This window comes from Phlebotomus argentipes, unplaced genomic scaffold (assembly GCF_947086385.1).
Source record: "Phlebotomus argentipes unplaced genomic scaffold, Phlebotomus argentipes genome assembly scaffold_4, whole genome shotgun sequence".
NCBI classification, from domain to species: domain Eukaryota; kingdom Metazoa; phylum Arthropoda; class Insecta; order Diptera; family Psychodidae; genus Phlebotomus; species Phlebotomus argentipes.
In genome coordinates, this window is record NW_026776174.1 from 2,016,733 (window position 1) to 2,039,668 (window position 22,936).

At 43.7% G+C, this 22,936-nt stretch overlaps 8 protein-coding genes across 10 annotated transcripts in view; 3 read left to right on the top strand and 5 right to left on the bottom strand.

Annotated features, from left to right (window-relative positions):
- LOC132258659 (uncharacterized) overlaps window positions 1–5,591 on the bottom strand; it is a 38,525-nt gene extending 32,934 nt beyond the window's left edge. The window contains exons 1-2 of one of the 3 annotated variants that reach the window (XR_009468284.1): window positions 5,038–5,591; window positions 1,334–1,622 (exon numbers count right to left, since the gene is read on the bottom strand). Coding sequence is in view for 2 of the 3 variants with exons in the window: in XM_059756057.1 (XP_059612040.1) it covers window positions 1,334–1,571 (238 nt within the window). In the remaining variant the exon portion in view is untranslated. The remainder of the gene's footprint in view (window positions 1–1,333; window positions 1,623–5,037) is intronic. The other 2 variants (XM_059756057.1, XM_059756058.1) reach the window with 2 other exon arrangements.
- Window positions 5,592–6,828: 1,237 nt separating this feature from the next.
- LOC132257845 (putative defense protein 3) lies at window positions 6,829–9,402 on the bottom strand. Its single transcript, XM_059754884.1, has 3 exons — window positions 9,192–9,402; window positions 8,799–9,009; window positions 6,829–7,489 (listed from the first exon to the last, which is right to left on the bottom strand). Exons 1-3 carry the CDS (start codon window positions 9,385–9,387, stop codon window positions 7,417–7,419), a joined length of 480 nt encoding a protein of 159 aa, XP_059610867.1. The 5' UTR covers window positions 9,388–9,402; the 3' UTR covers window positions 6,829–7,416.
- A 371-nt stretch (window positions 9,403–9,773) lies between these two features.
- LOC132258936 (RPII140-upstream gene protein) lies at window positions 9,774–10,936 on the top strand. Its single transcript, XM_059756493.1, has 3 exons — window positions 9,774–10,087; window positions 10,155–10,409; window positions 10,468–10,936. Exons 1-3 carry the CDS (start codon window positions 9,924–9,926, stop codon window positions 10,847–10,849), a joined length of 801 nt encoding a protein of 266 aa, XP_059612476.1. The 5' UTR covers window positions 9,774–9,923; the 3' UTR covers window positions 10,850–10,936.
- Window positions 10,916–15,005, bottom strand: LOC132258933 (DNA-directed RNA polymerase II subunit RPB2). Its single transcript, XM_059756490.1, has 6 exons — window positions 14,852–15,005; window positions 14,610–14,746; window positions 14,444–14,530; window positions 12,426–14,385; window positions 11,130–12,364; window positions 10,916–11,063 (listed from the first exon to the last, which is right to left on the bottom strand). The coding sequence occupies exons 1-6, from the start codon at window positions 14,868–14,870 to the stop codon at window positions 10,974–10,976; spliced, it is 3,528 nt and encodes a 1,175-aa protein (XP_059612473.1). The 5' UTR covers window positions 14,871–15,005; the 3' UTR covers window positions 10,916–10,973.
- Window positions 15,006–15,042: 37 nt separating this feature from the next.
- On the top strand, window positions 15,043–17,652 carry LOC132258934 (probable cleavage and polyadenylation specificity factor subunit 2). Its single transcript, XM_059756491.1, has 3 exons — window positions 15,043–15,324; window positions 15,383–17,390; window positions 17,453–17,652. Exons 1-3 carry the CDS (start codon window positions 15,176–15,178, stop codon window positions 17,543–17,545), a joined length of 2,250 nt encoding a protein of 749 aa, XP_059612474.1. The 5' UTR covers window positions 15,043–15,175; the 3' UTR covers window positions 17,546–17,652.
- On the bottom strand, window positions 17,613–19,907 carry LOC132258935 (uncharacterized). Its single transcript, XM_059756492.1, has 6 exons — window positions 19,688–19,907; window positions 19,350–19,620; window positions 19,043–19,275; window positions 18,767–18,987; window positions 17,794–18,708; window positions 17,613–17,727 (listed from the first exon to the last, which is right to left on the bottom strand). The coding sequence occupies exons 1-6, from the start codon at window positions 19,766–19,768 to the stop codon at window positions 17,625–17,627; spliced, it is 1,824 nt and encodes a 607-aa protein (XP_059612475.1). The 5' UTR covers window positions 19,769–19,907; the 3' UTR covers window positions 17,613–17,624.
- An 86-nt stretch (window positions 19,908–19,993) lies between these two features.
- On the top strand, window positions 19,994–21,310 carry LOC132257598 (large ribosomal subunit protein uL1). The gene is made up of 3 exons (XM_059754572.1): window positions 19,994–20,211; window positions 20,275–20,890; window positions 20,954–21,310. The coding sequence occupies exons 1-3, from the start codon at window positions 20,030–20,032 to the stop codon at window positions 21,194–21,196; spliced, it is 1,041 nt and encodes a 346-aa protein (XP_059610555.1). The 5' UTR covers window positions 19,994–20,029; the 3' UTR covers window positions 21,197–21,310.
- Window positions 21,311–21,645: 335 nt separating this feature from the next.
- Window positions 21,646–22,557, bottom strand: LOC132257837 (glutathione S-transferase 1-1-like). Its single transcript, XM_059754876.1, has 3 exons — window positions 22,216–22,557; window positions 21,985–22,149; window positions 21,646–21,927 (listed from the first exon to the last, which is right to left on the bottom strand). Exons 1-3 carry the CDS (start codon window positions 22,555–22,557, stop codon window positions 21,769–21,771), a joined length of 666 nt encoding a protein of 221 aa, XP_059610859.1. The 3' UTR covers window positions 21,646–21,768.
- Between the last annotated feature and the right edge of the window lie 379 nt (window positions 22,558–22,936).

The window sequence follows — 22,936 nt, forward strand, 5'->3', positions numbered from 1 at the left end:
GAGGGGAAAGTATGGCGACCGCATTGGCCACGGGATTATGAATGGCCATTCAGCAGGAAGCTAGTCAAAAATGCCACAAGGAGGCCCTCCAATAAGAGAACTGCGAAAAGGAAATCCTATGGTGGTGATCTTGAAATATTTATGCTTCACTAGGGTTTTGCATATTAAAATAATGGTCACGAGATAAGGTGCAAAAATTTTCACACCTCATCAATTTCTGTGAATTGGCAAAGCTTTTGCATTTATAAACTTACAAAAACTCCACAAGTAGGCATTGTAGGAAGCGAAATTCTGAAGAGAAAGGCACTCAAGATGCATGAAAATTGCCAGTGGATTGAGCTTGGCAGCAGCGGAAATTAATATCATGATAGGGAAATTTAAATGGAACCACCTTATGCAGTGGCTTCCGAAACAAAGAGACACCACCTTATCTGATGTCGAGTAAATTCTCTTGACTCGCCAAAAACTTATGAAAGCTCTGGAGGCGCTCCTAAAGCTTTTAAGCGCGCACTTAATGCATTTGATATGAATATTATTCGCTTTATAGCTCTATTGTCGCCTCTTGTCGATTTCCCATTAAACTTCTGGGAAAATGATTATGAATTGATATATTAGATTAGGGTATTTTGTGAAAATTTGATATTCTACTATCCAAAATAAAATAGAAACATGTACGAGAGACGATGCATCGCCTGAGGATGCACGATTCTAGATGATGTTTATTGATTTTCTCAAGAAAATAACATATCCAATTCTCCTCCAGAGCTCTCGCTGTTTCGCATGACAAAAACAGTGAATGTGTTAGACAAAGAAAACTGAGAAATAGTTTTATACAAAAATACTAAATCGTATTTCACATAGTTTCAAGTTACACCATTCTACAGTGGAGGAAAAATGTTATGTTTTCTTCAAATAATTGAATTTCGTCTCCATCTTCATTAAAGTGCATAGATGTACATATATCAAATATATAGAAATATTATTTTAAACACCCAAGAAAGGATGGAAGGCAGTTAAGTATGAGACTATTTTTACCGCAGAAAAGTTGTAAATGTTCTATAATGAACAATTTTGCAGAGAAACCATGGCAGAAACTTCACTTAATGAAGAGATATTAAAACACCCCTCGATTTTAGCACCGACATCACGTTATTAAATTCTCGAGATAATTTTTATAGAAAAACTTATGCATATTGAGTTCGCGTAGCATAAGCGACATGACCTCAATCTTCCAGACATTCGTTTCAAATATTTCTCCGCAATTATGTACATTTTATAGCACGAATGGTTTTATTGCGACTTCTGTGGCTATTCGGGAAATGTCTTCACTCACCAAACTCCGTTGTTGTGATTTCTGGTCCCAAGCTATATCCATTCAGAAGGTCCCCACCGTTGTCATTGTCCCCCTTGGCGCCGTCGATGGCCAGAAGGATGGCCAGGGAGGCGATCAGGAGGACACTGCGAAGGCGATCAGATGGGAATCTCATTGGTCTCGAGGGTGGTTGTGGCATAACATGCTGGGGTCGACTGGCGTTAAACTCGTGGGGCGTCGAAGCCCCAAAATTCCTCATACTGCCGTCTCCAAGTCCTCATCCATCACGCTGAACTCCAAAATGCTGAGTCTGCAAGGCAAATACATTCAATTCAATTACACATGAACTTTGGTTGACTTTTGTCATTGGCACTGTCATTAGGAGATTATTCTCTAATAACAAAGAGTTCAGTCGGACCGATTGGGCTTTAATTTGAGCTTTTGCCAGCGGAGGCGCCTGGTGGTTAGTGTTAATTTCGTAGAATTATCCATAGAATCAAGCAATTACACTCTCTCAAATGAAAAGTAAATGCAGTTTAAATGACTGTTCAGCGGCAGACAAAATTTCATTTGCAGTTGCCTTTCTGCTAAAGAGTTCTGTTCAATGTGGCGTCAGGGGCCCTAGATTGGATATGCTGATTTGGCCTATGATGGTGTTGACGTGTATTTACCCCACAATTATTTGGTCTCTTTAATAATTCACCCCCCCGAATGTTAAAATGACACAAAATCACGATACACCTATTAAAATTTCACATGCAGTTACACATTTAGTTTTCAAATTGATTTTCATTTTTGCAACGCAACACCAGCCTTCTGGTATAGTCAATATCCACCCTGTATTCTGCTTACATTCTGCCACCAAATCCTCATGTAACTCTGCATATTTTATAGTTTTTGCTGTAACATTTTCGCCCACACTTGAAATATGCAGTAGAAGTTACAAATTTATTCTTGTATGCATATTTCTGTTTCAGTTGTATGGTTTTTGAGTTTGCAACTCAATATTTGTACCACATCTTAAACTATTAAAGTATATAGTCATGGTTGCACTATTATTTATTATTTTATATTAAGAAAAAATAGATATATAGAACCAATTTGAAATTCTCAATGCAATCTTTATGCGGTTTGAAGAAACATTTCACAAATTATCGATTCGAACAGTTATTCTGCCTAACTAATGCAATCAAAACTAATGTGATTCAGCTCAATTTCAATGTATTTTGCAATATCTATCACAAAATATGCAAATTCCAATTTAAAAATTTAAATTCAAAATGCAGATTTAACGTGAAATAATTCGTTATTCTGACACTTATTAGCCTTTGTCAGAATGCACTAAATTCTATGAATACCAATGGTTCAATTTCCTGTCATATCGACCTCTTCCCACGTACATTTTCCTTTGCATAACCGACTCTTTGAACTGAGATTCAATGCAATCAAAATGATTTTCCTCTTCTCAAATTTCCACACAAGAAATCAACTTGAAGATTAATGGTATTCCAATAGAAGTGAACTCGAAATTGCCATTGTTTCCAGTGATTTATTGTGCTTTGATCACTTGTAAAGTTTCTGTGATATTTTTTAGGGAGCTTTCCCACTCTTTGATTTGTGGCCTGTTTCAGTTGGTAGAGTGTGACGTGATGAGAAATTTTGGCAAGAGTCATGCAGTAAATAGAAACACCAATCTGTTGATCCACCTTAATTATGATACAAACACGCTGAATGTCGAGCATGAGATGTCATTTCCATTCTGTGTGGAGGCATACAAATGCACATATATAACATGTGAGTGTTCACAGTGAAAATGAGTGGTTCTAAAATCACTAATCATGTTCTCTTAAACCCACACACAATCACTCAAGCTCTCACGATGGGATTCGGGACGGGATTGTGGAAAAAAAGCAATATATTTCGTGACTTCCGTTTCCTGTCCTCGCCATGTCTCGCAGGCCTTTTCTAAAAAGATAAACAATCCCTTAAGTTTATAGCGGTTGCTGAGTGTGTGAAAATCCCTGAAGAAAGCTTCTTGGGAATTTTCGAGACGATTGGCGTCGCTCAATAAATCTGAAATGGAATGATTGGGGCTGAAAATGGGTGAAAAGTTGATTATAAATGATTCTTCGTGAGAGCAGAGCGAATATGCTCTCCTCCGAGATGTCTTCTCTTACTTGACAAAAATTCAATTTAAGCTTGATGTCTTATTTCAGAGATGTGAATAAATGTGGGGAGAATTCAGGATAATATAGAGCTAACATACTGACTTGGATTGATTTCTTTGAAATTGAATAATAAAAGTTTAACAATGATTTGAAAAATAATAATTTTCACAGTATTTCAAAAAGAATTTCTTGTATAAATTATTTCCAGAGTTGAAAGAGATCATTTCCACGGGTTGTTTTTTTTATGTGAATATGAAGTCATTTATTTTATGGGAGTTCTTTCATCGATTTCGCATTGAGAACTTGAAGCTTTTGACGAAGCCTTTGAAAAGCAACATCCCTCGAGACACAGAAGAGAATTAGTTAGGGCGAATTGTGATATTTTGTGATATTTGTGAACTAGTCAAGAAGTTCATCTCAAGGGAATTTCTTGAGATATTCTCCCCAAGAGAGATTATAGTTTGCAAAAAATGTTTCCAATGAGTTCTGCTTATATTTACAAATATGGATATATCTTAAACGAATATGAAAATTATCTCAGTAAAAAATTTACATTAAATTCTCAAAAGCAATTTTCTTTATTCCCACCGTCACTTCACATCTCTTAAGCAAATCAGCCCTTGAATCAGCCCCAATTCTGTTGGAAAGTTTCTATTCCCAGCTTTTTTTCTTCACTGTGTAACGAAGACATTCAGTCTGGGGAGGGATAATTTGGACTAAAAACCTCATACGGTTATATGCAAATGATATTAAATTGAGTGCGGAGGAGTGTTTGCATGTCAAATTGATTTTTCCATTGATACGATAAAATTAATTCAGCGACAAGACATAACATTTAATTTTCCTTCCCTTAAAGCGGACACACTGAGTATACACATTTTCCTTCACCAGTGACTCAATGTTTATGCATTTTGAGCTGTTGAGGACACACAACAAAGGAAAGTGGAGTGCAGGGTGGGTAAATGTGGGTCGCTGAGAGAGTTTGCGGTCTCATTAATGTACATTACATATTATTTGAGTCGTGTTTTCGGTTAATCATCTTTGTGCACGTTTTGAAAAAGTTTTCCCTTGATTCAAGGTAACACTGTTATTTTTTCACCACACTAGGAGAAAAATCAGATAAATCCTTCGTCTTCTATTAATTGAGCAAATTCTTATGTGTAAAAGTACACCCCACCTTCATTTGGAACAACCCAAACACAAGCTATAGCTATTTATTTTCAAAATATGAATAGTGTATCACTGAATCAATAAAGCTGTATGAGCGCAAAAAATATATATCTGCATTTACTTAAACACAACTTTTCCTTTGTTTAGTTTGGCAATCACGAACATGCCGACAATGCCAGTGTGTGTTGGGGGCTTGGGGTGGGCCTCAAAAGTTCGTGGTTGGTATAAAATTTATGTGCGGTTCTGTAATTTCTTTCATCATATAAAATAATAGCAATTTTTGTCCCGTTACACACTAAATTCGTCACACTTTCCGTGATGAAATAACGTGAAATATACTTGACAAAATCGTCTCAAATAAAATGCTTTTAGCGTGGATAAATTCACCTTCTTGATGTTTTTCCAGGAATCCGACACTATATCACATTTTGGCGCTTCCATGTGGTCTTTCAGGGGGTGAGGCGATAAGTTGAGGTGGCAGCACAAACTGGGACTTTCATACAAACTTCAATCACTGAGTCACCACGCTTAGGTTTCTTTTCTGCCCACAAATACACGCAAAAAAAGTGTAATTTTCACTGGGAAACCACCGCGACTCCTCACATGGGGAGTCTCAGGTCAGGTGAAATGAGGACAGAACGGTGAATTTCTTCACACACAATCACCAACACTGCGAGCACTGATGGATTGGGGTGGATTTTCGCCTTTGTGTACTCTGCACCGATGCAGAGGAGCTTTTATTGCCGTTACACCGCGGCTTAATCTTCTCCAACGGAAAGATGGACTCACGCTTTGCGCGACGCAACACCAAACACTGAGGCGGAAGGAAACACCGAGGGGGAGACAAAGAGCACGGTTCCCGATCACATCCACCCCGCGAATCAGCTGTAATTCGGACCACCCTTTTTCTGGCCTCTCAGGTAGGGATCACTTGAGGGTGCCTCGCTGAGTGCCGCGCGCGTGTCTGTGGCAATCCGAGCAGTGGATGGAACTGTTCAGAGAGGCTCTCGATGTGGAGCACACAAGACACACTAGGCAAAAATACTGCAGAGAATTCGCCCGAAGCACGCAGGCGCCCTTTCCCACCCCGGCGTCGCCATGCCTCACACTTCGGCCCCAGTGGGGAGGGCGCATAAAGACTCACCAGTTGGGGTGCAAAGAACCCCATCGCCAGCCCCAATCCATCCACCTTACCTCATTTGCCATGCACTCTCGGGCCAAATAGCTCGGGTGGCCAGATCGCCCGTCCCTTTGATGAAATTCCGTGGAAAATTGCACAGTTCCATCGACAAGTCACAGAGACATATTTCACCCACTCCACAAATCTGAAAATCAGCACTCCAGCACGAAAGTCAAGGGTCACCGAATGCAACACCATTGCAAATCCATCACTGGCATTTCTATGCGCCCAATTCCGTATGCCGGCAACGTGAAGACGTGCGGCATAAGAAAGGCAGGGGAGGTGCGCCTAATTGATGGGGTGACCCACTTTGGGGGATGCAGTGATATGGATATTGTATCATCAACTATTGACATGTGGTGGCACGAGGAGAATTTGCATGCTGCGCGCAATATGTATTGTAGCCACGTCGAAACTTGCAAATTCCTTAGATCGTGTTAACTACCGCCTCAGAGATGAATTTATTCATACGGTGATGGAGATAGCGGCTCTCTTGGCAAGGAAACGAGAAGGATTGAAATAAGCGGCATATGGGCATATTTACACGGAGACAAGGGTTTTATCACAAACCTGAGTTGACTCTATGAAGAAGAGGAATATGAAATGAGAACATTTGTGAAGTTAATGCGACTGAAATGCTTCATAAAATATCCCATTTAGTTAAAATCTCCTCATTTATCCTGATAAACATCAATTCAAATGCAAAATAGAAAACAATTTCGAATCAATTGTGAATAATTACGCAAACATTAAATATTTGTGTGTGTGGTGAACAATCAGCACGAGAAATGAATTAATATATTTACCTATGTATTCTAATTATAGGTTTAAAACAAATAGCTAATAACAATCAAAAAATGTTATTACAGCTTAAAATTAAAACACATATTGTGTCAAATTTAATATGTTTTATCAAATTTATGCTCACAGTGCGGAAATGAAGTGAACTGTTGTGAAAATGTCAAAATAACACATTTTTTTCTTATAAGTTTATTCCTTTATTAATTTACCATTCATACAATATGTAAGATTAATCCTTCACTTTTTTACCACTTTCTGATGGTTATGAATAATTTTTTCTCATTGCATAATAAGAATCGTCAAAATGTCTCATTATACGTTTCACTTCTGAGATTGACTGAGACTTTTCCATTTATCTATCGAATAGCACGCGCGTGTTCTGCACTAAAACTCATTGGCGGAATCAATATGATGAAATATTGATGGAGAATTGGTTGATTTTTCACTAACCCTATATATGTAGATGTACACAAGTGCAATATATGTTGAGGAATGTAGATTTGAGGAAGGGAAAAGGTGTGCTTCAGAGGAACAGATTGGAGTGGGAGAAGAAAGAGATTGAAAAATTCGTACAGGCAATCCCTTCTTATATTTATTCCTTCTCTCAGTGAATTGAATTTCATTTGACGCCCACACATAGTGTGCAAAAAGGTAAGAGAAACGCATACAGAAAGAAAAAATGAGAAAATATTGGAGAGACGATAAAACAATTTCATTCACGCGCCCCCGTGTGCCTTTTCTTCCTCTGTAATATTCACAAGTTTGGCGTACATTTGTTGTAACAACTAGTGCTGGTAGACGGGAATTTGGGCGATGATGTCGGTCCAATATGTGCCATAATCCTTCACCACGGCCCCACTGAAAGCATACAAATGATACAAATGTAAAATTATAATAACCAGCGCGCGCAGTTCTTAAGCCTGGCAAGAGAGAGAGAGACACATATTAAGATATACAATTTCATAACACGCCCCACAAAGAGCCACTCATGAGGAGCATTGCGACACACCGAAAAAACGAGTATATTGCCAATATATCTACTCCTCACGAGCATATCGTTTTCCTCCACGAAACACACTGTCTAATTATCTTGAGGAATTGCCTCATGCAGTGTGAAATCCAGCGAGATTGATTCGCTGATAAGCAAATCAGAGGCAATCGGTGCTTTTTTGTTGACTTATTGGCCACATCAATGAAATTGGGCGTCGAGTTTATTCACCTTCGACGCCATCTGAAGTGCAGCGAATCGAATATCGGAGATTCTGTGGCAATTTCCACTGCCAAAAGCGCCAACAGAAGTGTGCTCCGAAGAAAGTGAAAGGTTAGCTTGTGGCTGTGTTACAGAATCGACAATGATTTTGAATTTCTCTACATTGCGTGATCATCGATTTTGCCGATGGATCATCGCTCTTACTTGTCTTTCACTCATCCTTATGTAATTGACTTTGAAAAGCAAATCTCGATCCGGAATATGCAACCGATAAAAGTAAAATTTGATGGTTTTTCCCCCAAAATACGATAAAATATCTGAACTTAACATGAGAAAATTCAGGAAATACTCATATGTTTATCTTCGTTACATAATAAATTAGTATTTAATTGTTGAACTTTTAAAATCTATGTTTTCCAAGTTTTTGCAAGATTGTGTTCAATGCAAAGAATAGATTGGAACAACAAATTCTTTAATAGCGATAATTGCTGGACAAATAGTAAATTTCCCGGGAATCTTTAATTGATGATCTTTTGTCTTGCACAATACCACAGCTGACATTCAAGCAATTTGCGCGTTTTTGCCATCGAAAATCGCGTGTGTTCAATATATGAAAGAACTGCCATGGTGGAAAAGTGGCTCATGGATTGCCAATTGAGGTGTTTGAGGTAGCAATTAAAATTCACGCTTTAACGTTTTTGGCGTCCGAAAGCCGACACAGAGTCTCTCACAGAAGCGCGCACGTTTTTATTGAGCCGGCTCTTTTGCAATTCGCGCGCGGCGAATGGCCAGAAAAGCGCCAAAGAGAGGGATTGGCGGCCAACTCGCGGTGCGACTGGTTGCCAGTGGGCTTATCTCGTTGAAAGTTTCATTGCATAAAGTGACACATTTGCGCTGCAACCGCACGAATTATGCTAATTCTCGGAGGGGCTGTAATTGAGAGCTTTCGACACTCACGTGAAGTAAACCTGTCCCTGCTTGTCGGCGGGCGCCTGCCAGATCAGAGTCGCCTGGACTTTGTCCTTCGGGTCGGCGTGCGTGATGGCACTGCACTCGGGAATGGTCTGCGTGTTGGCGCTCTGCTGCCACTCACCAATCCACTCATTCGTCTGGGCGTCGCGCGCTTGCAGGAAGAAGCCGCGGAACACATCTCCACCGGAAATGGTCACTGAGGGCAGATGAAACCGAAAAATTATTTAAATTTTTTAACACATTATCACTCTTAAAAACTTGCTAACGATTCCTCAGAGAAAACTTCCCAAAATTCACACAACACACTTTGCCAAGCGATTCAATTTAAGCTATATCGTGTTTCACTGGTAAAGTCCTTCGGAAAGTCTTCCTGCGTACCGTGGATGGTGTTTCCTGGTGCGTATGTGTTCGCACTGGCGACCACTTGATATGGAAGCGTGTGGATGGGCTGAGACGTGGTTTTTCCGTGATTTGGCCGATTATTCTTCACGCACGTGTCTGGCGGAGCGCCATCCGGCAGACCAATCGTCAGCGACACCACAAAAGACAACACCAAAACCACTTTCCTCATCATCTTGAGCGGAGCTTTCACTGGGGATTTTCTCTCGTTGTACTAAAGCGCTCAAGACAAATCACCAGGGCTTTTAAAGAGAAAACCCCTCTCTTGAGACACCTCCATATCCCACTCTCGCTGGCCAAAGCACGCGGCCGCGGCGAAAGAGTGGAATATTTTCAAAGTGGGAGACAATTATACAATATCAACATTTAATTTTGAGTTATATTCGAAGAAGTGGAATTTACATTTTAAAAATATTTACAGGTAATCAATACTAAAGTGTGCTGCAATATTTTCAACACTCAAGTTATTATCATATAAAAAAACAGGAATAATAAATTCGTCGAATTATTATATTTTGTGTGTGCAGTTTTCCATTTTTCTGAGTGCAATAAACAATTGAATTCAGCAACATTTCTTGTAGCGAAGACTCAAACCTGATTTGTCTCCGTGATTGCTGAATTTCCCCTTCCTCAGTTGCATAACCTCATTTCCATGCAGGAGAATTTTTCTTTGCATTTTCTGCCTCCATTCCCTGGAATAAAACGTGAAAGATGCTGAGATCTAGAGTGAAATACATCTCAATAATGGGTTTCCTGCCGGTGGCGTTTGAAAAGCAGGATGAAGTGAAAGAATCTAAAACCGCTAAGGATTTTCTCACCAGAACTGTGGAAGATGATACCGGGATGGATCGTCTCCGTACGATGTTTTCACTAGAGTAAGTAATTTTCCTAATGATTCCCGTGACTTTATTGATGATTTTCTATTGCCGGTTGTTTATCCAGCGCTGACGAATATATATCACCGGAACTACAGTCTATCAAGCAAGCCGGCCTCACAGGATTGTTCATTGGGGTTCTCTATGGGGGCTTCATTCGCTCCCGGAAGGCATATTTGGACTTCATGGAGAGGAATGATGCCACAAGTTTCACCTCACACTGGGACGCGAAGAAGCAGCTCCAGAACGAAGTGACCACAAATTTCGCCAAGGGCGCGTGGCGATGGGGTTGGCGACTGGGACTGTTCTCAACCACATACGTGTGAGTGTCCGGAAGGCATTGAGCACGAGTGTATTACTCTAGAAATACCCTTTTCCAGAGGCTTCATCACCATGTTTTCGGTCTACCGTGGGAAATCCACCATTTTTGAGTACTCACTGGCTGGACTCACCGCTGGCGCCCTTTACAAGATGAATCTCGGTCTTCGAGGGATGATGGCGGGAGGATTTGCGGGCTGTCTTCTTGGAACTGTGGGTGGCGTTGTGTCGCTGTCCATCCTGAAAGTCTCGGGCATGTCGATGGAGGAAGTCCGCTATTGGCAGCACAAATGGAAGGTGGACAGAGACACGAAGATCTCAAAAAACATCCCTGGACATATGAGTTCCGACAAAGATCTCTACATGGAAGCCCACATTGAACGCGTCGGCGGGGATGCTTCGAACCTGGATCATGTGGATGAGAAGCCCAAAGAAGCGAAGTGAAGCAGAAGGAAGGATGGAGAGATTAGCTAATAAACCAGAAACTCTTGGAAATTAGATATTTTCAAGTCATTTGTGTATTTGAAAATCTAGTATTCTGCCAAGAAAAAAAGAAGATTGAAGGAAGTTAAACGACCATCAGTCGTGGAGCGATATTCATCGCCATGAGCTCCTGAAACAGCAGTTTTGCGGCATACGGAAGTCTCACTTGGGAGATCTGAAAAGAAAAACATCAACTTTCAGCAACTTTTCCCTTAGATTGCGCCTAATTCACACATCTTACCTGTGTCTTGTTCTTGCATCCTTTGCACTCGAACGTGTTGTTCCGCAGATTAGCAATGGCAATCAAGCCACAGAAGTTGCACACGTGAATCCTGTAGGGATCTGACACCTCGAACAGCCTCTCGCGGAGGAACTGTGCCGCCCCGTGAGCAATCTGACAGTCACGCTCCATCTCTCCGAAACGAAGACCTCCGTCACGAGCTCTGCCCTCCATGGGCTGTCGCACGAGGATCTGCACGGGTCCACGGGCACGTGAGTGAATCTTGTCGTCCACCATGTGCTTCAGACGCTGATAGTAAGTCGGTCCCAGGAACACCTGGGCGTTGATCTTCCTGCCGGTGTGCCCATTGTACATCACCTCGTTGCCACGCAAGTGGTATCCGTACTCCTGGAGGAACGTGGAGATCTTCTGCACGTTCACGGCATCGTTGAAGGGTGTGGCATCGCCAATTTCACCCTTGTTGGAGCCCAACTTCCCCTGCAGACACTCAATCAAGTGCCCAATTGTCATACGGGATGGAATGGCGTGAGGATTGATGATGATATCAGGCGTAATTCCCTCACACGTGAACGGCATATCCTCCTGTCGATACTGAATACCACACGTTCCCTTCTGTCCATGCCTGGAGGCGAATTTGTCCCCAATCTGTGGGATTCTCACCGATCTCACGCGGATCTTGCAGAACTTGTAGCCTTCACTGTTGAGCGTCAGCATCACCTGATCCACAATTCCCGTTTCAGAGTTCCTCAAGAATGTCGAGGCGTCCCTCTTTCTGAACCTCTTTGTCGTCCCATCCAACTCATCGTCATTCTCTGGCAGCGTTATTGTCTTCCCAATCACCACATCGTCGCCAGACACACGAATTCCTGGCGCAATAATGCCATCATCATCCAATTTGTCATACAGAGCATTCCTCATGCCCTGACACGTCTGACGATTCGGCTTCTCAAACTGCTCCTCCTGATCGCCGATGCGTTTGTTCTCCGAATCCTTGTAAGAGCGATAGAAGACAGACCTGAAGAAGCCTCTCTCCACAGCGGACGCATTGAGGATGACACTGTCCTCCTGATTGTAGCCAGTGTAGCAGAGAATGGCCACGATTGAGTTGATACCAGCTGGTAACTCTCTGAAGCGCAAATACTCCATGGATCTCGTTGTCACGAGCGGTTTCATTGGGTAGTACAGCACGTGCGCCAGAGTGTCCATTCTCACGTGGAAGTTTGTAATGTAAACACCTTGAAAGACACAAAATCATTAGACAGCAAATCCAAGAAGTCAGCGGAAAAGACAACTTACCCATAGCTTGCTTCCCCATAGCGCTCTGATAGGTGTTCCTGGGACTCTGATTGTGATCCGGAAAAGGGATAATTGAGGCGCAAACACCCAGAATCATTGCCGGATGGATTTCACAGTGTGTATAGGTCGTGCAGTAAGCATTCTCCTTGTCCTGCTTGAGATCATACGGAGACATGGCGATCATAACTGTCTCCTCTTCCAATGTGTCAATATACTCCACCACTCCGCTGGCCACCAACACTTGCCAGCCATAGTTGTTGTACTCCCGCTCCTTCAGCATGTCCGTGTGTGTCTTCTTCAGCAGCAGGTTTCCATTCTCCACAATCAGCAGTGGCCGACAGATGCGTCCGGCATCTGTGTAGATTCGAATCTCTCTGTCACGAATGTCCCGAATCATGGACACCTCGGACACGATAATGTCCATCTGACGTCGGAGTTTTCTCAGAGTGGCCATCAGTTGCTCAGGATCACGATGGATTCCCACCCAGCAACCATTGACGAAGATCTTCGTGGCGTCCGCAATGGCAGACGGGGCGATCTCCTCAAGATTCTCCATTGACCACTCCTCCAAGAACTCAAGGATCGGCGATGGCTGTGATCCCACGGAAATGTACGCCATGAGGGCGAGATTCTTCACCAAACCCACAGCCGCCCCCTCGGGCGTCTCTGCCGGACAAATCATGCCCCAGAGAGTGTTGTGCAGCTGACGCGGCTTCGCCAATTTGCCATCGCGTCCAATGGGAGAATTGACACGACGCAAATGAGACAAAGTTGAGGCAAAAGTGAGTCTGTTGAGCACTTGAGACACTCCAGCACGCGCCTGATGTGCCTTCTTCTGATCACCCCAATTGCCCGTGGCCAGAGAATATCGCAGACCATCAGTGATGATCTTTGTCTTGATAGCCAACTCCAGATTGAAATCCTTCCCGCGATCGATGAACTTCTGAGCATACATTCTCACCTCCTTCATGAGATTCTTAAACAATCCCCTGAAGAGGAACGCCAGCAGAGGACCAGCCAAATCCAGGCGCTTGTTCCCATAGTGATCACGATCATCGAGCTCACGACGTCCCAGTGCGGCGAGAAGCAGTCGGTGCACCATGTAGCCGAGGAAGTAGGCCTTCTTCGTCTCACAGAAATCCGAGACGCCAACGTGTGGCAGCATTTCCTTCTGCAGAATCTCCTTGGCGTACTTTATACGCTTCTCCTTCGTCACACCCGGTCTGGCACCGCGGGCTCCAATGAAATTCAGTGCCACATTTTGCTCCTGAACCACGAAAGCCTCATCCAGCGAGGGCTTCACCATCTCCATCATCTCCGGATCGTCAAAGTCGTAGATGATGTGTTCCAAGATGTCACGATCTGCCACGAATCCCAGCGCTCTGAAGACTATCATGATCGGAATTTCCTGCTTAATGTACGGCAGAATGGCAATGATTCGCTGTCCAATCGCCGACTTCTTAATACTCTGTCCACCGCGAGCCATCATGTTCACCCAGAGCGTGGAAGTGGGCCGAGAACTGTGCTCCAGACACGATCGAATCTCAGCCTTGTACGCGTACTTGCCATCTTTCAAACTGAACACGTACACAGTGTTTGTGGCCATCTTCTCCTGGGCTATCAACACCTTCTCCGAGCCGTTGATGATGAAATATCCGCCAGGATCCAGAGGACATTCATTCAACTCTGTCAAGTCACGATCAGTCAGCTGACTGAGGAGACAATAAGTCGATCGCAACATAATGGGAATCTTTCCAATGAATGTCTTTTGGTGTTGCGTCTCGATGGGATCTTGGCCCTCGACGATCTTCGTCTTCGTGATGTCGACATAAAGTGGAGCAGAGTATGTCAGATTCCGGAGACGCGCCTCATTGGGCATCATGGGACTAGGAGAGCCGTCCTTCTCCCAGTGAGTTGGTTTCGACAGATAAATCTGGTCAAATTTGAGAAGGAAGCGAGGCTGGAAAAACAAGAAAAATCACTACAAAATCCCTCAATTTGCAACTTGTGACACTTACCGGAGTTTCAATTTCTCCGGACGTATGCTGAGCCTCAGCCTGAAGATCAATCGCTGGGGAATCTCCAACGATCCTCTGGACAGACATCTACAAAACCCCCAAAATAGCAATTGATCAAATATCGGTGAAATTACATTGCCAATCACTGAATTTTCCCGGGACGAACCTGAATGAATTCATCGAAGCTGTCGAGTTGCTGACGAACGAGACCTTTCTCATCGAAATATGCGTTGATCACAATCCAACAAGCTTCCTGCCACAACTCATGAGAAATTTCCTCCGCATCTTCCTCCTCGTATTGCTCTGAAACACCAGGAAAGTGGAAAATTGAAGTAGAGGCTTGATTTCAATGGAGGATTCAGTGACGCCACAATGCAAAATTTTAAAATCCATTTTTCATGCAATTACCGTCCTCGTTCTCAAACATTTCACTTTATTTCCTTTGCAGGCAATACAAGTGATCGATAGACACTAAAACTGTAGGTGAAAATGCACTTTTTCCACGTATTTCCACAATTTTTGGCAATTCCGTCTTTCGCCGACCACCAAAAACACGCGACTGACAGACGGCACAAAAAGTGACGGAGGGGAAAACCCGGTTCCGGAAATTCTGTCAGTGAAAGTGAAGTGAGGGAAGCCGATCAAAACATTGATAAAAACGCGCTTTTCTCCGCAATTTAGCATGAAAATAGACCTGAAAATTGTATGAGAGTGAAGAATAATTAATCCACAATGACATCCATTATAAAACTGCACACAATATCGGGGGCGATGGACGAATCTCCCCCATGTTATCTGCTGCAAGTGGATGAGGTTAGGATACTGCTTGATTGTGGCTGGGATGAGAAATTTGACCAGAAATTCATAAAGGAGATCAAGAGGTGAGCTCTAGGAGGCCGTTAGAGGCTCTTGAGGTGCTAATGAATTGCTTAATTGCAGATATGTCCACACAATCGACGCAGTTCTGCTGTCCTATCCGGATCCGCATCATCTGGGTGCTCTGCCCTACCTTGTGGGCAAGCTGGGACTCAATTGTCCCATCTACGCCACTATTCCAGTCTACAAGATGGGTCAGATGTTCATGTACGACCTCTACATGTCCCATTACAACATGTACGACTTCGATCTGTTCTCCCTGGACGACGTGGATACGACTTTTGATCGCATCATCCAGCTGAAGTACACACAGAGTGTGGCCATGAAGGGGAAAGGGTATGGCATCACCATAACACCTCTCCCGGCGGGTCACATGATCGGGGGCACAATTTGGAAGATTGTGAAGGTGGGCGAGGAAGATATTGTCTATGCGTGTGACTTCAATCACAAGAAAGAGAAGCATCTCAACGGATGCGAGATGGAGAAGCTCCAGCGTCCGTCGCTGTTCATCACGGATGCCTACAATGCGCGCTACCAGCAGGCCAGACCAAGAGCCAGAGATGAGAAACTCATGACCAACATTCTGCAGACTCTGAGGAATAATGGAAACGTGCTTCTCACCGTCGACACGGCTGGAAGAGTGCTGGAATTGGCCTACATGTTGGATCACTTGTGGAAAAATAAGGAATCTGGCCTTCTGGCTTACTCTCTGGCACTTCTCAACAACGTGAGTTACAACGTGGTGGAATTTGCAAAGTCCCAGATTGAGTGGATGAGTGACAAATTGATGAAGAACTTCGAGGGCGCTCGGAATAATCCCTTCCAATTCAGACACCTGAAGCTGTGTCACAATCTCACAGAGTTGGCGAGTGTGCCCAGCCCAAAAGTGGTCTTGGCCAGTTCCCCGGACATGGAGAGCGGATATTCGAGGGAGCTCTTTGTACAGTGGGCTGCCAATGCCAACAACAGCATAATCATCACGAGCAGAACGTCTCCGGGTACTCTGGCGCGTGATCTGATTGACAATGGCGGGAATGGGAGGAAGATTGAGTTGGATGTGTCGCGCCGAGTGGAGCTCGAGGGCACGGAACTGGAGGAGTTCCTCAGGACTCAGGGCGAGAAGACAAAGACGAAGCTAATACCGAATCGCGAATTGGATGAACTGAGCTCAGACTCGGAGGATGATCTTGAGATTGCCATAATCACGGGGAAGCATGATATCGTGATTCGTCCTGAAGGACGCTCGACGACGGGTTTCTTCAAGTCCAACAAGCGAATGCATGTGATGTTCCCATTCCACGAGGACAAGATCAAGTGTGACGACTACGGTGAGATCATTCAACTGGACGATTACAAGATCATCGACTCGGGAGCTGAGCCTGGTGAGGACAACAAGGAGAATATGCTGCACAAGTTGGATGATGTGAAGAAGGAGGAGAAGGACATTGAGGAGGTGATGGAGATTGAGAAGCCCACGAAGTGCATCAGCAGTCGCAAGTTGATTGAGATCAATGCCCAAATTCAGTTCATTGACTTTGAGGGCCGATCTGACGGGGAGTCTCTGCTGAAGATTCTCTCTCAACTGCGTCCCAGGCGAGTCATCATCGTGCGTGGTTCGCAGTCGAGCACAGAAATGATCTCGAACTACTGTGAGCAGAACATCAGTGCCAGAGTCTTCACGCCAAATCGCGGCGATGTCATCGATGCCACGACAGAGAGTCACATCTACCAGATCAAGCTGACCGAAGCTCTGGTCTCTCAGCTGTGCTTTCAGAAGGGAAAAGACGCCGAAGTCGCCTGGGTGGATGCTCAGATAAAGTGTCGCAACCAGCAAATTGATGCCCTCACCGAGTCAAATGACATGGAGATGGATGTGGAATTCCCCAACGAGGAGTCCAAAGTCCTCGCTCTGGAGCCAATGCGTCCTGAAGATATTCCCTCTCACGAGTCCGTCTTCATCAACGAACTGAAGTTGTCCGACTTCAAACAAGTCCTCATGAAGAATAACATCCCATCTGAGTTCTCCGGCGGCGTTTTGTGGTGCTGCAATGGCACTCTTGCTCTCAAAAGAGTAAGTATACTAAATTACTTCAAGAAAGTTTGTATAGTTATAAAAATGTTACATTATTTCAGTTGGATACTGGAAAGATGTCCATCGAAGGCGCGCTGTCGGAAGAATACTTCAAGATCCGTCAACTTCTGTATGAACAGTACGCTATACTATGAATCATGATAGGAACTTATTTCATGGCTGAACGAAGAATTATTTAACTGATAACGTAAAAAAAAATGTGAGATTTTTGGTCTAAATTTGTCGTGGATTCACTAACTCGAGAGCAATCATGCTCTCGCCAACATCGAAGCCATCAGCATCGATAAAAGTCATCCTGATCTCTGGATCAACAGATCTGCAAAGAGAGAAACTGCATTAGCCAGAGACAAGAGATGTGTGTTCATTGCCAGAGCGCACTCACATCACATTCATCGTGATCTTGTTCATATTCAGCTGAGTGCCGCCCATGAGTGCCTTCTGAAGATGCTTTGTGGCCGCCACGATTTTCCCCTCAATCGTGGCAATGTTAGCAATTCGCACGCGATGCGCAAAGAAGGGCGTGTGATCATACTCTGAGCACCACTTGCGCAAGTCATTCTTCGTCACCTCTGCCGTATTCCCGTAGTCCATGTAGCGCACGCGGTACTTCTGGCCAGCCGGGAAGTCCACCACTTGAGCCCTGTACCAGTGGCCATCGTAGAAGGCCGTCACGAGATCAAACTTGTTCAGTGTGTGATTGATGGGCTGCAGCGCATTCTCCTCCACAAGTCTGCTGATGTGATCATTGAGCAGAAACAGCTTCGGCACAGCGCCAATGGTGAAGTGGGCATAGCAGATCTCTGGATTCACCACACACGTGATGAATCCCTGGATCTCATCGCCCACTGTGGGCATTGTGGGACTTGCAATGGACATTCTGACCGTTTGGGTATCCTGAGTGATTCCATTCTCATCCAGCGGCAGATGCACTTTGCGACAATGCGCCCCCTTGAAGCAGCTCAGAGTCTTTGGGTCGAAGAACTGGCAGTAGTCTCTGTCGTCCCGCGGAACGAAGCCCATGACAGCCTTCAGGGCATTACTCGTCCCCGTCAACTCTTCCTCATCCTCATCGTCGTTGAACATGAAGTTCTCCTCAGCTTCATGTTTGAAGTCACAGCCATTATGCGGCACGCTTTTCATACTCGAAGATCCACTATTGCTGCTTCTGAAAGCAGGTGGAGGCAGTGGAAGTTCCGCAGACAAGTCAAAATCATTGGATGGCAGTAAAATATCACTGTCATCCAAAGCAGAGGGATTGTTTGTCTTCTCCGTCATCAAATTAATGCAGATGATATTGCTGAAAAACAGAGTGTATCTTAGAAAATACAAAGACATTAGAGACAATTTTCTCTTACTTCGTCACTTCAACGACTTTGAAATTGAAATGATCATCTGTCCTCAGTTTGTCTGACCATTCATCGAAGGGATAACCATCGACATTGAGTAGTTTGGCCACTCTGGCCTGAGCTGGAATGCTGCTGTAATTCCCAGAGAGCTTATAGAAAGGTCCCACGGTGTCGATTTTGTCGTACTGTCCAAAATCCACGAGGAAGATGTCAATTTTGTCATCTGAAAACTAAAGGAAAATATTACTGCTTCTGCAATGCTTACTATCTCATTCTTTTCCCTACTTTGCGGTTGTTATTCACACAAACAGCCCTGAAGAATGCCTTGTTTGCGATGTCATGGTAGCCGAAGATGGTATTCGAGGGTGGAATCCACTGATACTCGCCGTTCTTCAGGCATTCCTGCTCCAGACTGGAAAACATCTTCAGGTTCTCCGGAGAAACCACAGTCATGTTGATCAGTCCCTTGTTCTCATCCACAAACGATATGAGACACTTCCCTGCATCGCCCTCCTCAACTGCACCAACACAAAGATCGGAAGTTGTGAAATAAGAGATTGGATAGATCGGGAGATAAGAAAATGAAACTCACGAAGAATTTTGCTGAAGTTGAATTCTCTTGTCTGATAATCTTGCAGAGTATTCGATGGTTCGTTAATGATCTTGACTTCATTCACAGCTTTGTTGCAGTTTTCAGTCTCGTTGGCTTCGTTTTTAGTTGGCAAAACGCTGGTGAAGCAAATCAAAGAGCCGGCAGTATTGAAAGTCTTCACAACGTTCAGAATGCTGTTCAGGTCATTATACATCGCATTTGCATTGATGGAATTCACCAATGAATGGTCTTGATTTGTCCAATATTGGAACTGCAATATATGGGATCCAACATAATGCTATATCAATGGGTAATTGCAGTAAATTTCAGATTTTTACCAAAGAGTTGTAAGACTCGACAAGCCGCTGCATGTCGCGAAAAGCGACTTGGAGATTATCAATCATATCGCAGGTGTTCATGGCACTTGACTCTATATTAAGTCAATCTGCAAATCTCAACTGAGGCTCTGATCAAACAATATCACCGTGCCACTTGATTTTAGCGAAGATATCACAAATTTCTAAACAGAAGAGCACGCACCGACGCGTTATTTCTCGATCCACGCTTTGTTTTCGTTTGACAGTAGATTCGGAAGTCCGGAATCGGCATTGCGCGTCGATGAGAAAATCGATGAGATCACCATAACCTCAACACAGTTTTCCGAAAAGTGTGCAGGAAAAATGCTGAGGATTTTCACAAGGACTGCTGTTAGAGCTAATTTCCCCGCTGCGAGCGCACTTCACACGTCTTCCGTGGAATGGGCTGCGCGCAAAGGCACCCGAGAAAAGGCGAGGAAGAAGAAAGTGAAGGTGGAAGTGAAGAAAGTGGGTTTCATCCCGCACAATCAGAGGAAGAAGGACAAGTAAGAAGTTACCCTGTTTTCTCTCAGTATCCTGGGAATTTCACGTAATTTTCGTTCTTTCAGATTACCACAAAGCAAGATAAATAAGCACTACGATGATTTTTATCTGAAATTGCCGACTGACAATGTTTGGGTTAGTCGCTTCTACCGATGGAAGGTGTATCCGTTCCGGGAGGCTGTGGAGTGCCACCGGGAGACCCACCATCCGACAATGTACAATGTCCCAAATGCGCCACTCACAGTGCACATTGAACTGAATATGGTGGCGGAGAAGTCGACTCGGTTTTTGGAGAACTTCCATCGCATCGTTAAGATTGACCACAGCTTCGATCAAGGAGCCAATAGGCAGATTCTTGTCTTCACAAAGACCAGGGAAGATGCCAAGCAAGCCATGGAGGCTGGAGCCGATCACGCTGGTGGATCGGAACTGATCAAAGATGTGCAGAATGGAGAGATTCAGCTCAGTGACTACAATTATGTCCTGGCACATCCGGAAATTCTCCCTGAACTCGTGACTCTTCGAGGTCTAATGAAGAAAAAGTTCCCCAATCCAAAGTCTGGATCTCTTGGTGTGGATATTCCGGCGATGGTGCAACACTTCAAGAACGGAATTGAATATTCAGCTAAGAGAGATGAGAACCAGCTGGATTTTGCACTGATCACTTCCACCATAGGAACGGTGAGTGGATTTTCTTGAGAAAATATCCTCAGACCAAATTGATGATGCAAAGCTCTTTTACAGATCGACATGGACATTGATCATCTGGAGAAGAATCTAATCTGCCTGCTGAAAGATATCGACAGTGTACGACCGAAGAGAGATGGTAAATTCATCACGAAGGTTCTCCTGTTTTCCGCCCCATCTGCGGAGCGATTCAAAATCAATCCTTTCCTCTACATTGACGAAGTGCTTGAGAAATACGCCGCGAAAGAAGACACTGAGACAGAAGGAAAGGATGAAACAGAGGCTCAAGCAGTTCAATGAAGAGTTTCTCATATACTCTTCCGGCAATTTAGCAAATACATTTGCCTTCGGCGTGAAAGACACACTTCTGTCGCGATAATTGTCAATGGAACAGTAAATTGATTGTTGTAGGTAGATCAGAGAGTTGGTAATGTTTACAGAAGGCACATGGTAAAGTAGTATTTTTATGACTATGAATGTGGCGCATTTTAATTTCGTTGGCTCAACTGATAACCCCGCGCGACTTGAGATTTCGGTGAAGTGAGATGCTCTTCTGCCCGCTTAGTCCATATTTATGAGTGTCTTTAAAGAAGAAGAATATAACTCGCATCTCTCCATTCAGTTCCAATAACGTCGCGGTCTTTTGTGTTCTTCACGCACACATGCGAAAAGAGTGTTCTTATGGCGATTCACAAGGGGTAAATGCAAGGAATTATTGCGCATTACTAGAAGTGAGACACGCTGGCGAGGAAGGAGGGGGCATTTGAAAAGCCCGTTGCTATGGTTTTCCCCTGCTTGGAAGCCAACATGTGAAGAGGCAAGGCATTCGACGACTCGGAGTACAGGAGAAGTTTTATTCAGCACAGAGTGTTCTATTGATCCCACGGCTCTCCCTTGAATCCACTTTTGCTTGAGATGTACTTAATCAGAGCTCTCGCTCTTTCCTCATTCTCCTCAAATCCAGGTACTGATTCGCATCTCTTGTACCAATCCACCAAGTTCTTGTACTTGGCAACATTAGCACCAACAATCTGAGGCGGAATAGAAGGATTATATGATAATTCAATTGATAAATCTGATAAGTTTACCTTCAGTGAGGAAAAAGTGGACAAAAATGCAAAGTCAGCAATAGTGATTTCGTCGCCAGCGATGTACTTTTTGCCCTCAATGAAATTATTGAGGTGGTTCAGCAGAGTGTAAACCTTGTCCTTCTTATTCTGGGGAATTGTTGTCTCTCCACAGTAGATTCCAGTCTTGGGAAGAAGGTTTTAGTTATTCCGTGAACTTTGATTTCATCACATGATATACGAAAAACTTACAATAATATTCCCCAAGGCGTTCATAATGCTCGAATCCAGACTCAATCGAGAATCAATTAGGCCTCTCTTCTTGGGATCCAGCGGATAGAATGAACTGCCAGGAGCTCTTGAGTTGACCAAGTATGCCAAAATCGCACGAGACTCCCACATAATGTATCCGTCGTCGTCGATTGTTGGCAAGCAATGTTGAGGGTTAATTTTAAGGAATTCAGGTTTCAATTGCTCCTCCTTCGACAGATCCACCTGAATCTTCTCCACCTCAATCTTGAGATTCTCAATGGCAAAGAGAACTGCCCTATATGGTGGGCATGGAGGGTAGTAATACAACTTGAGAGGCGCCATGGCGAAACCACTTTTGTCAAAATTCTTCAAAAGACTGAGCGTGATTTATGTACCTTCTGGTTCTCTTAAGTCCTTATCAGATGATTTTCTGACTTGATAATTATGGTATTTAGTGAAGAGGGAATATAAAGGGTAGTCTTTATCAGGGTATGATTGTTATGTAAACTTCTGAGCTTATAGCGCTATCTTTGCAATCACTTTATCACCTCAAGCAATTAGATCTTATCATGCTTTATAGTTGAGACAACATTTTAATTGATCATTGGCCTTCAAGAATCCTTTAGAAAACCTTGTTAAAAAGTTTTTCTTTTCTGTTTCATCACAAAATGCGATTGTTGTACCTGAAATCGCTAGATGACGCGCCCCTGCGAGCGCGCGA

Bases quoted from the DNA above. Each gene is read 5' to 3' on its own strand.
- LOC132257845 (XM_059754884.1), bottom strand. From the start codon at position 9,387: ATGATGAGGAAAGTGGTTTTGGTGTTGTCTTTTGTGGTGTCGCTGACG. The intron at 9,010-9,191 runs GTACGCAGGAAG...ATCTGCCCTCAG, and splicing joins ACCAGGAAACACCATCCACG to TGACCATTTCCGGTGGAGAT. The intron at 7,490-8,798 runs GTGAGTGTCGAA...GTATGCTTTCAG, and splicing joins CAGGGACAGGTTTACTTCAC to TGGGGCCGTGGTGAAGGATT.
- LOC132258936 (XM_059756493.1), top strand. From the start codon at position 9,924: ATGCTGAGATCTAGAGTGAAATACATCTCAATAATGGGTTTCCTGCCG. The intron at 10,088-10,154 runs GTAAGTAATTTT...TTGTTTATCCAG, and splicing joins CGTACGATGTTTTCACTAGA to CGCTGACGAATATATATCAC. The intron at 10,410-10,467 runs GTGAGTGTCCGG...ACCCTTTTCCAG, and splicing joins CTGTTCTCAACCACATACGT to AGGCTTCATCACCATGTTTT.
- LOC132258933 (XM_059756490.1), bottom strand. The intron at 14,531-14,609 runs GTTCGTCCCGGG...GGGGTTTTGTAG, and splicing joins GCTTCGATGAATTCATTCAG to ATGTCTGTCCAGAGGATCGT. The intron at 14,386-14,443 runs GTAAGTGTCACA...TTGTTTTTCCAG, and splicing joins CCGGAGAAATTGAAACTCCG to CCTCGCTTCCTTCTCAAATT.
- LOC132258934 (XM_059756491.1), top strand. From the start codon at position 15,176: ATGACATCCATTATAAAACTGCACACAATATCGGGGGCGATGGACGAA. The intron at 15,325-15,382 runs GTGAGCTCTAGG...GCTTAATTGCAG, and splicing joins TTCATAAAGGAGATCAAGAG to ATATGTCCACACAATCGACG. The intron at 17,391-17,452 runs GTAAGTATACTA...ACATTATTTCAG, and splicing joins GCACTCTTGCTCTCAAAAGA to TTGGATACTGGAAAGATGTC.
- LOC132258935 (XM_059756492.1), bottom strand. From the start codon at position 19,768: ATGAACACCTGCGATATGATTGATAATCTCCAAGTCGCTTTTCGCGAC. The intron at 19,276-19,349 runs GTGAGTTTCATT...GTGTTGGTGCAG, and splicing joins CAACTTCAGCAAAATTCTTC to TTGAGGAGGGCGATGCAGGG. The intron at 17,728-17,793 runs GTGAGTGCGCTC...CTCTCTTTGCAG, and splicing joins AAGATCACGATGAATGTGAT to ATCTGTTGATCCAGAGATCA.
- LOC132257598 (XM_059754572.1), top strand. From the start codon at position 20,030: ATGCTGAGGATTTTCACAAGGACTGCTGTTAGAGCTAATTTCCCCGCT. The intron at 20,212-20,274 runs GTAAGAAGTTAC...TCGTTCTTTCAG, and splicing joins AATCAGAGGAAGAAGGACAA to ATTACCACAAAGCAAGATAA. The intron at 20,891-20,953 runs GTGAGTGGATTT...GCTCTTTTACAG, and splicing joins TCACTTCCACCATAGGAACG to ATCGACATGGACATTGATCA.
- LOC132257837 (XM_059754876.1), bottom strand. From the start codon at position 22,557: ATGGCGCCTCTCAAGTTGTATTACTACCCTCCATGCCCACCATATAGG. The intron at 22,150-22,215 runs GTAAGTTTTTCG...CTTCTTCCCAAG, and splicing joins ACGCCTTGGGGAATATTATT to ACTGGAATCTACTGTGGAGA. The intron at 21,928-21,984 runs GTAAACTTATCA...ATTCCGCCTCAG, and splicing joins CCACTTTTTCCTCACTGAAG to ATTGTTGGTGCTAATGTTGC.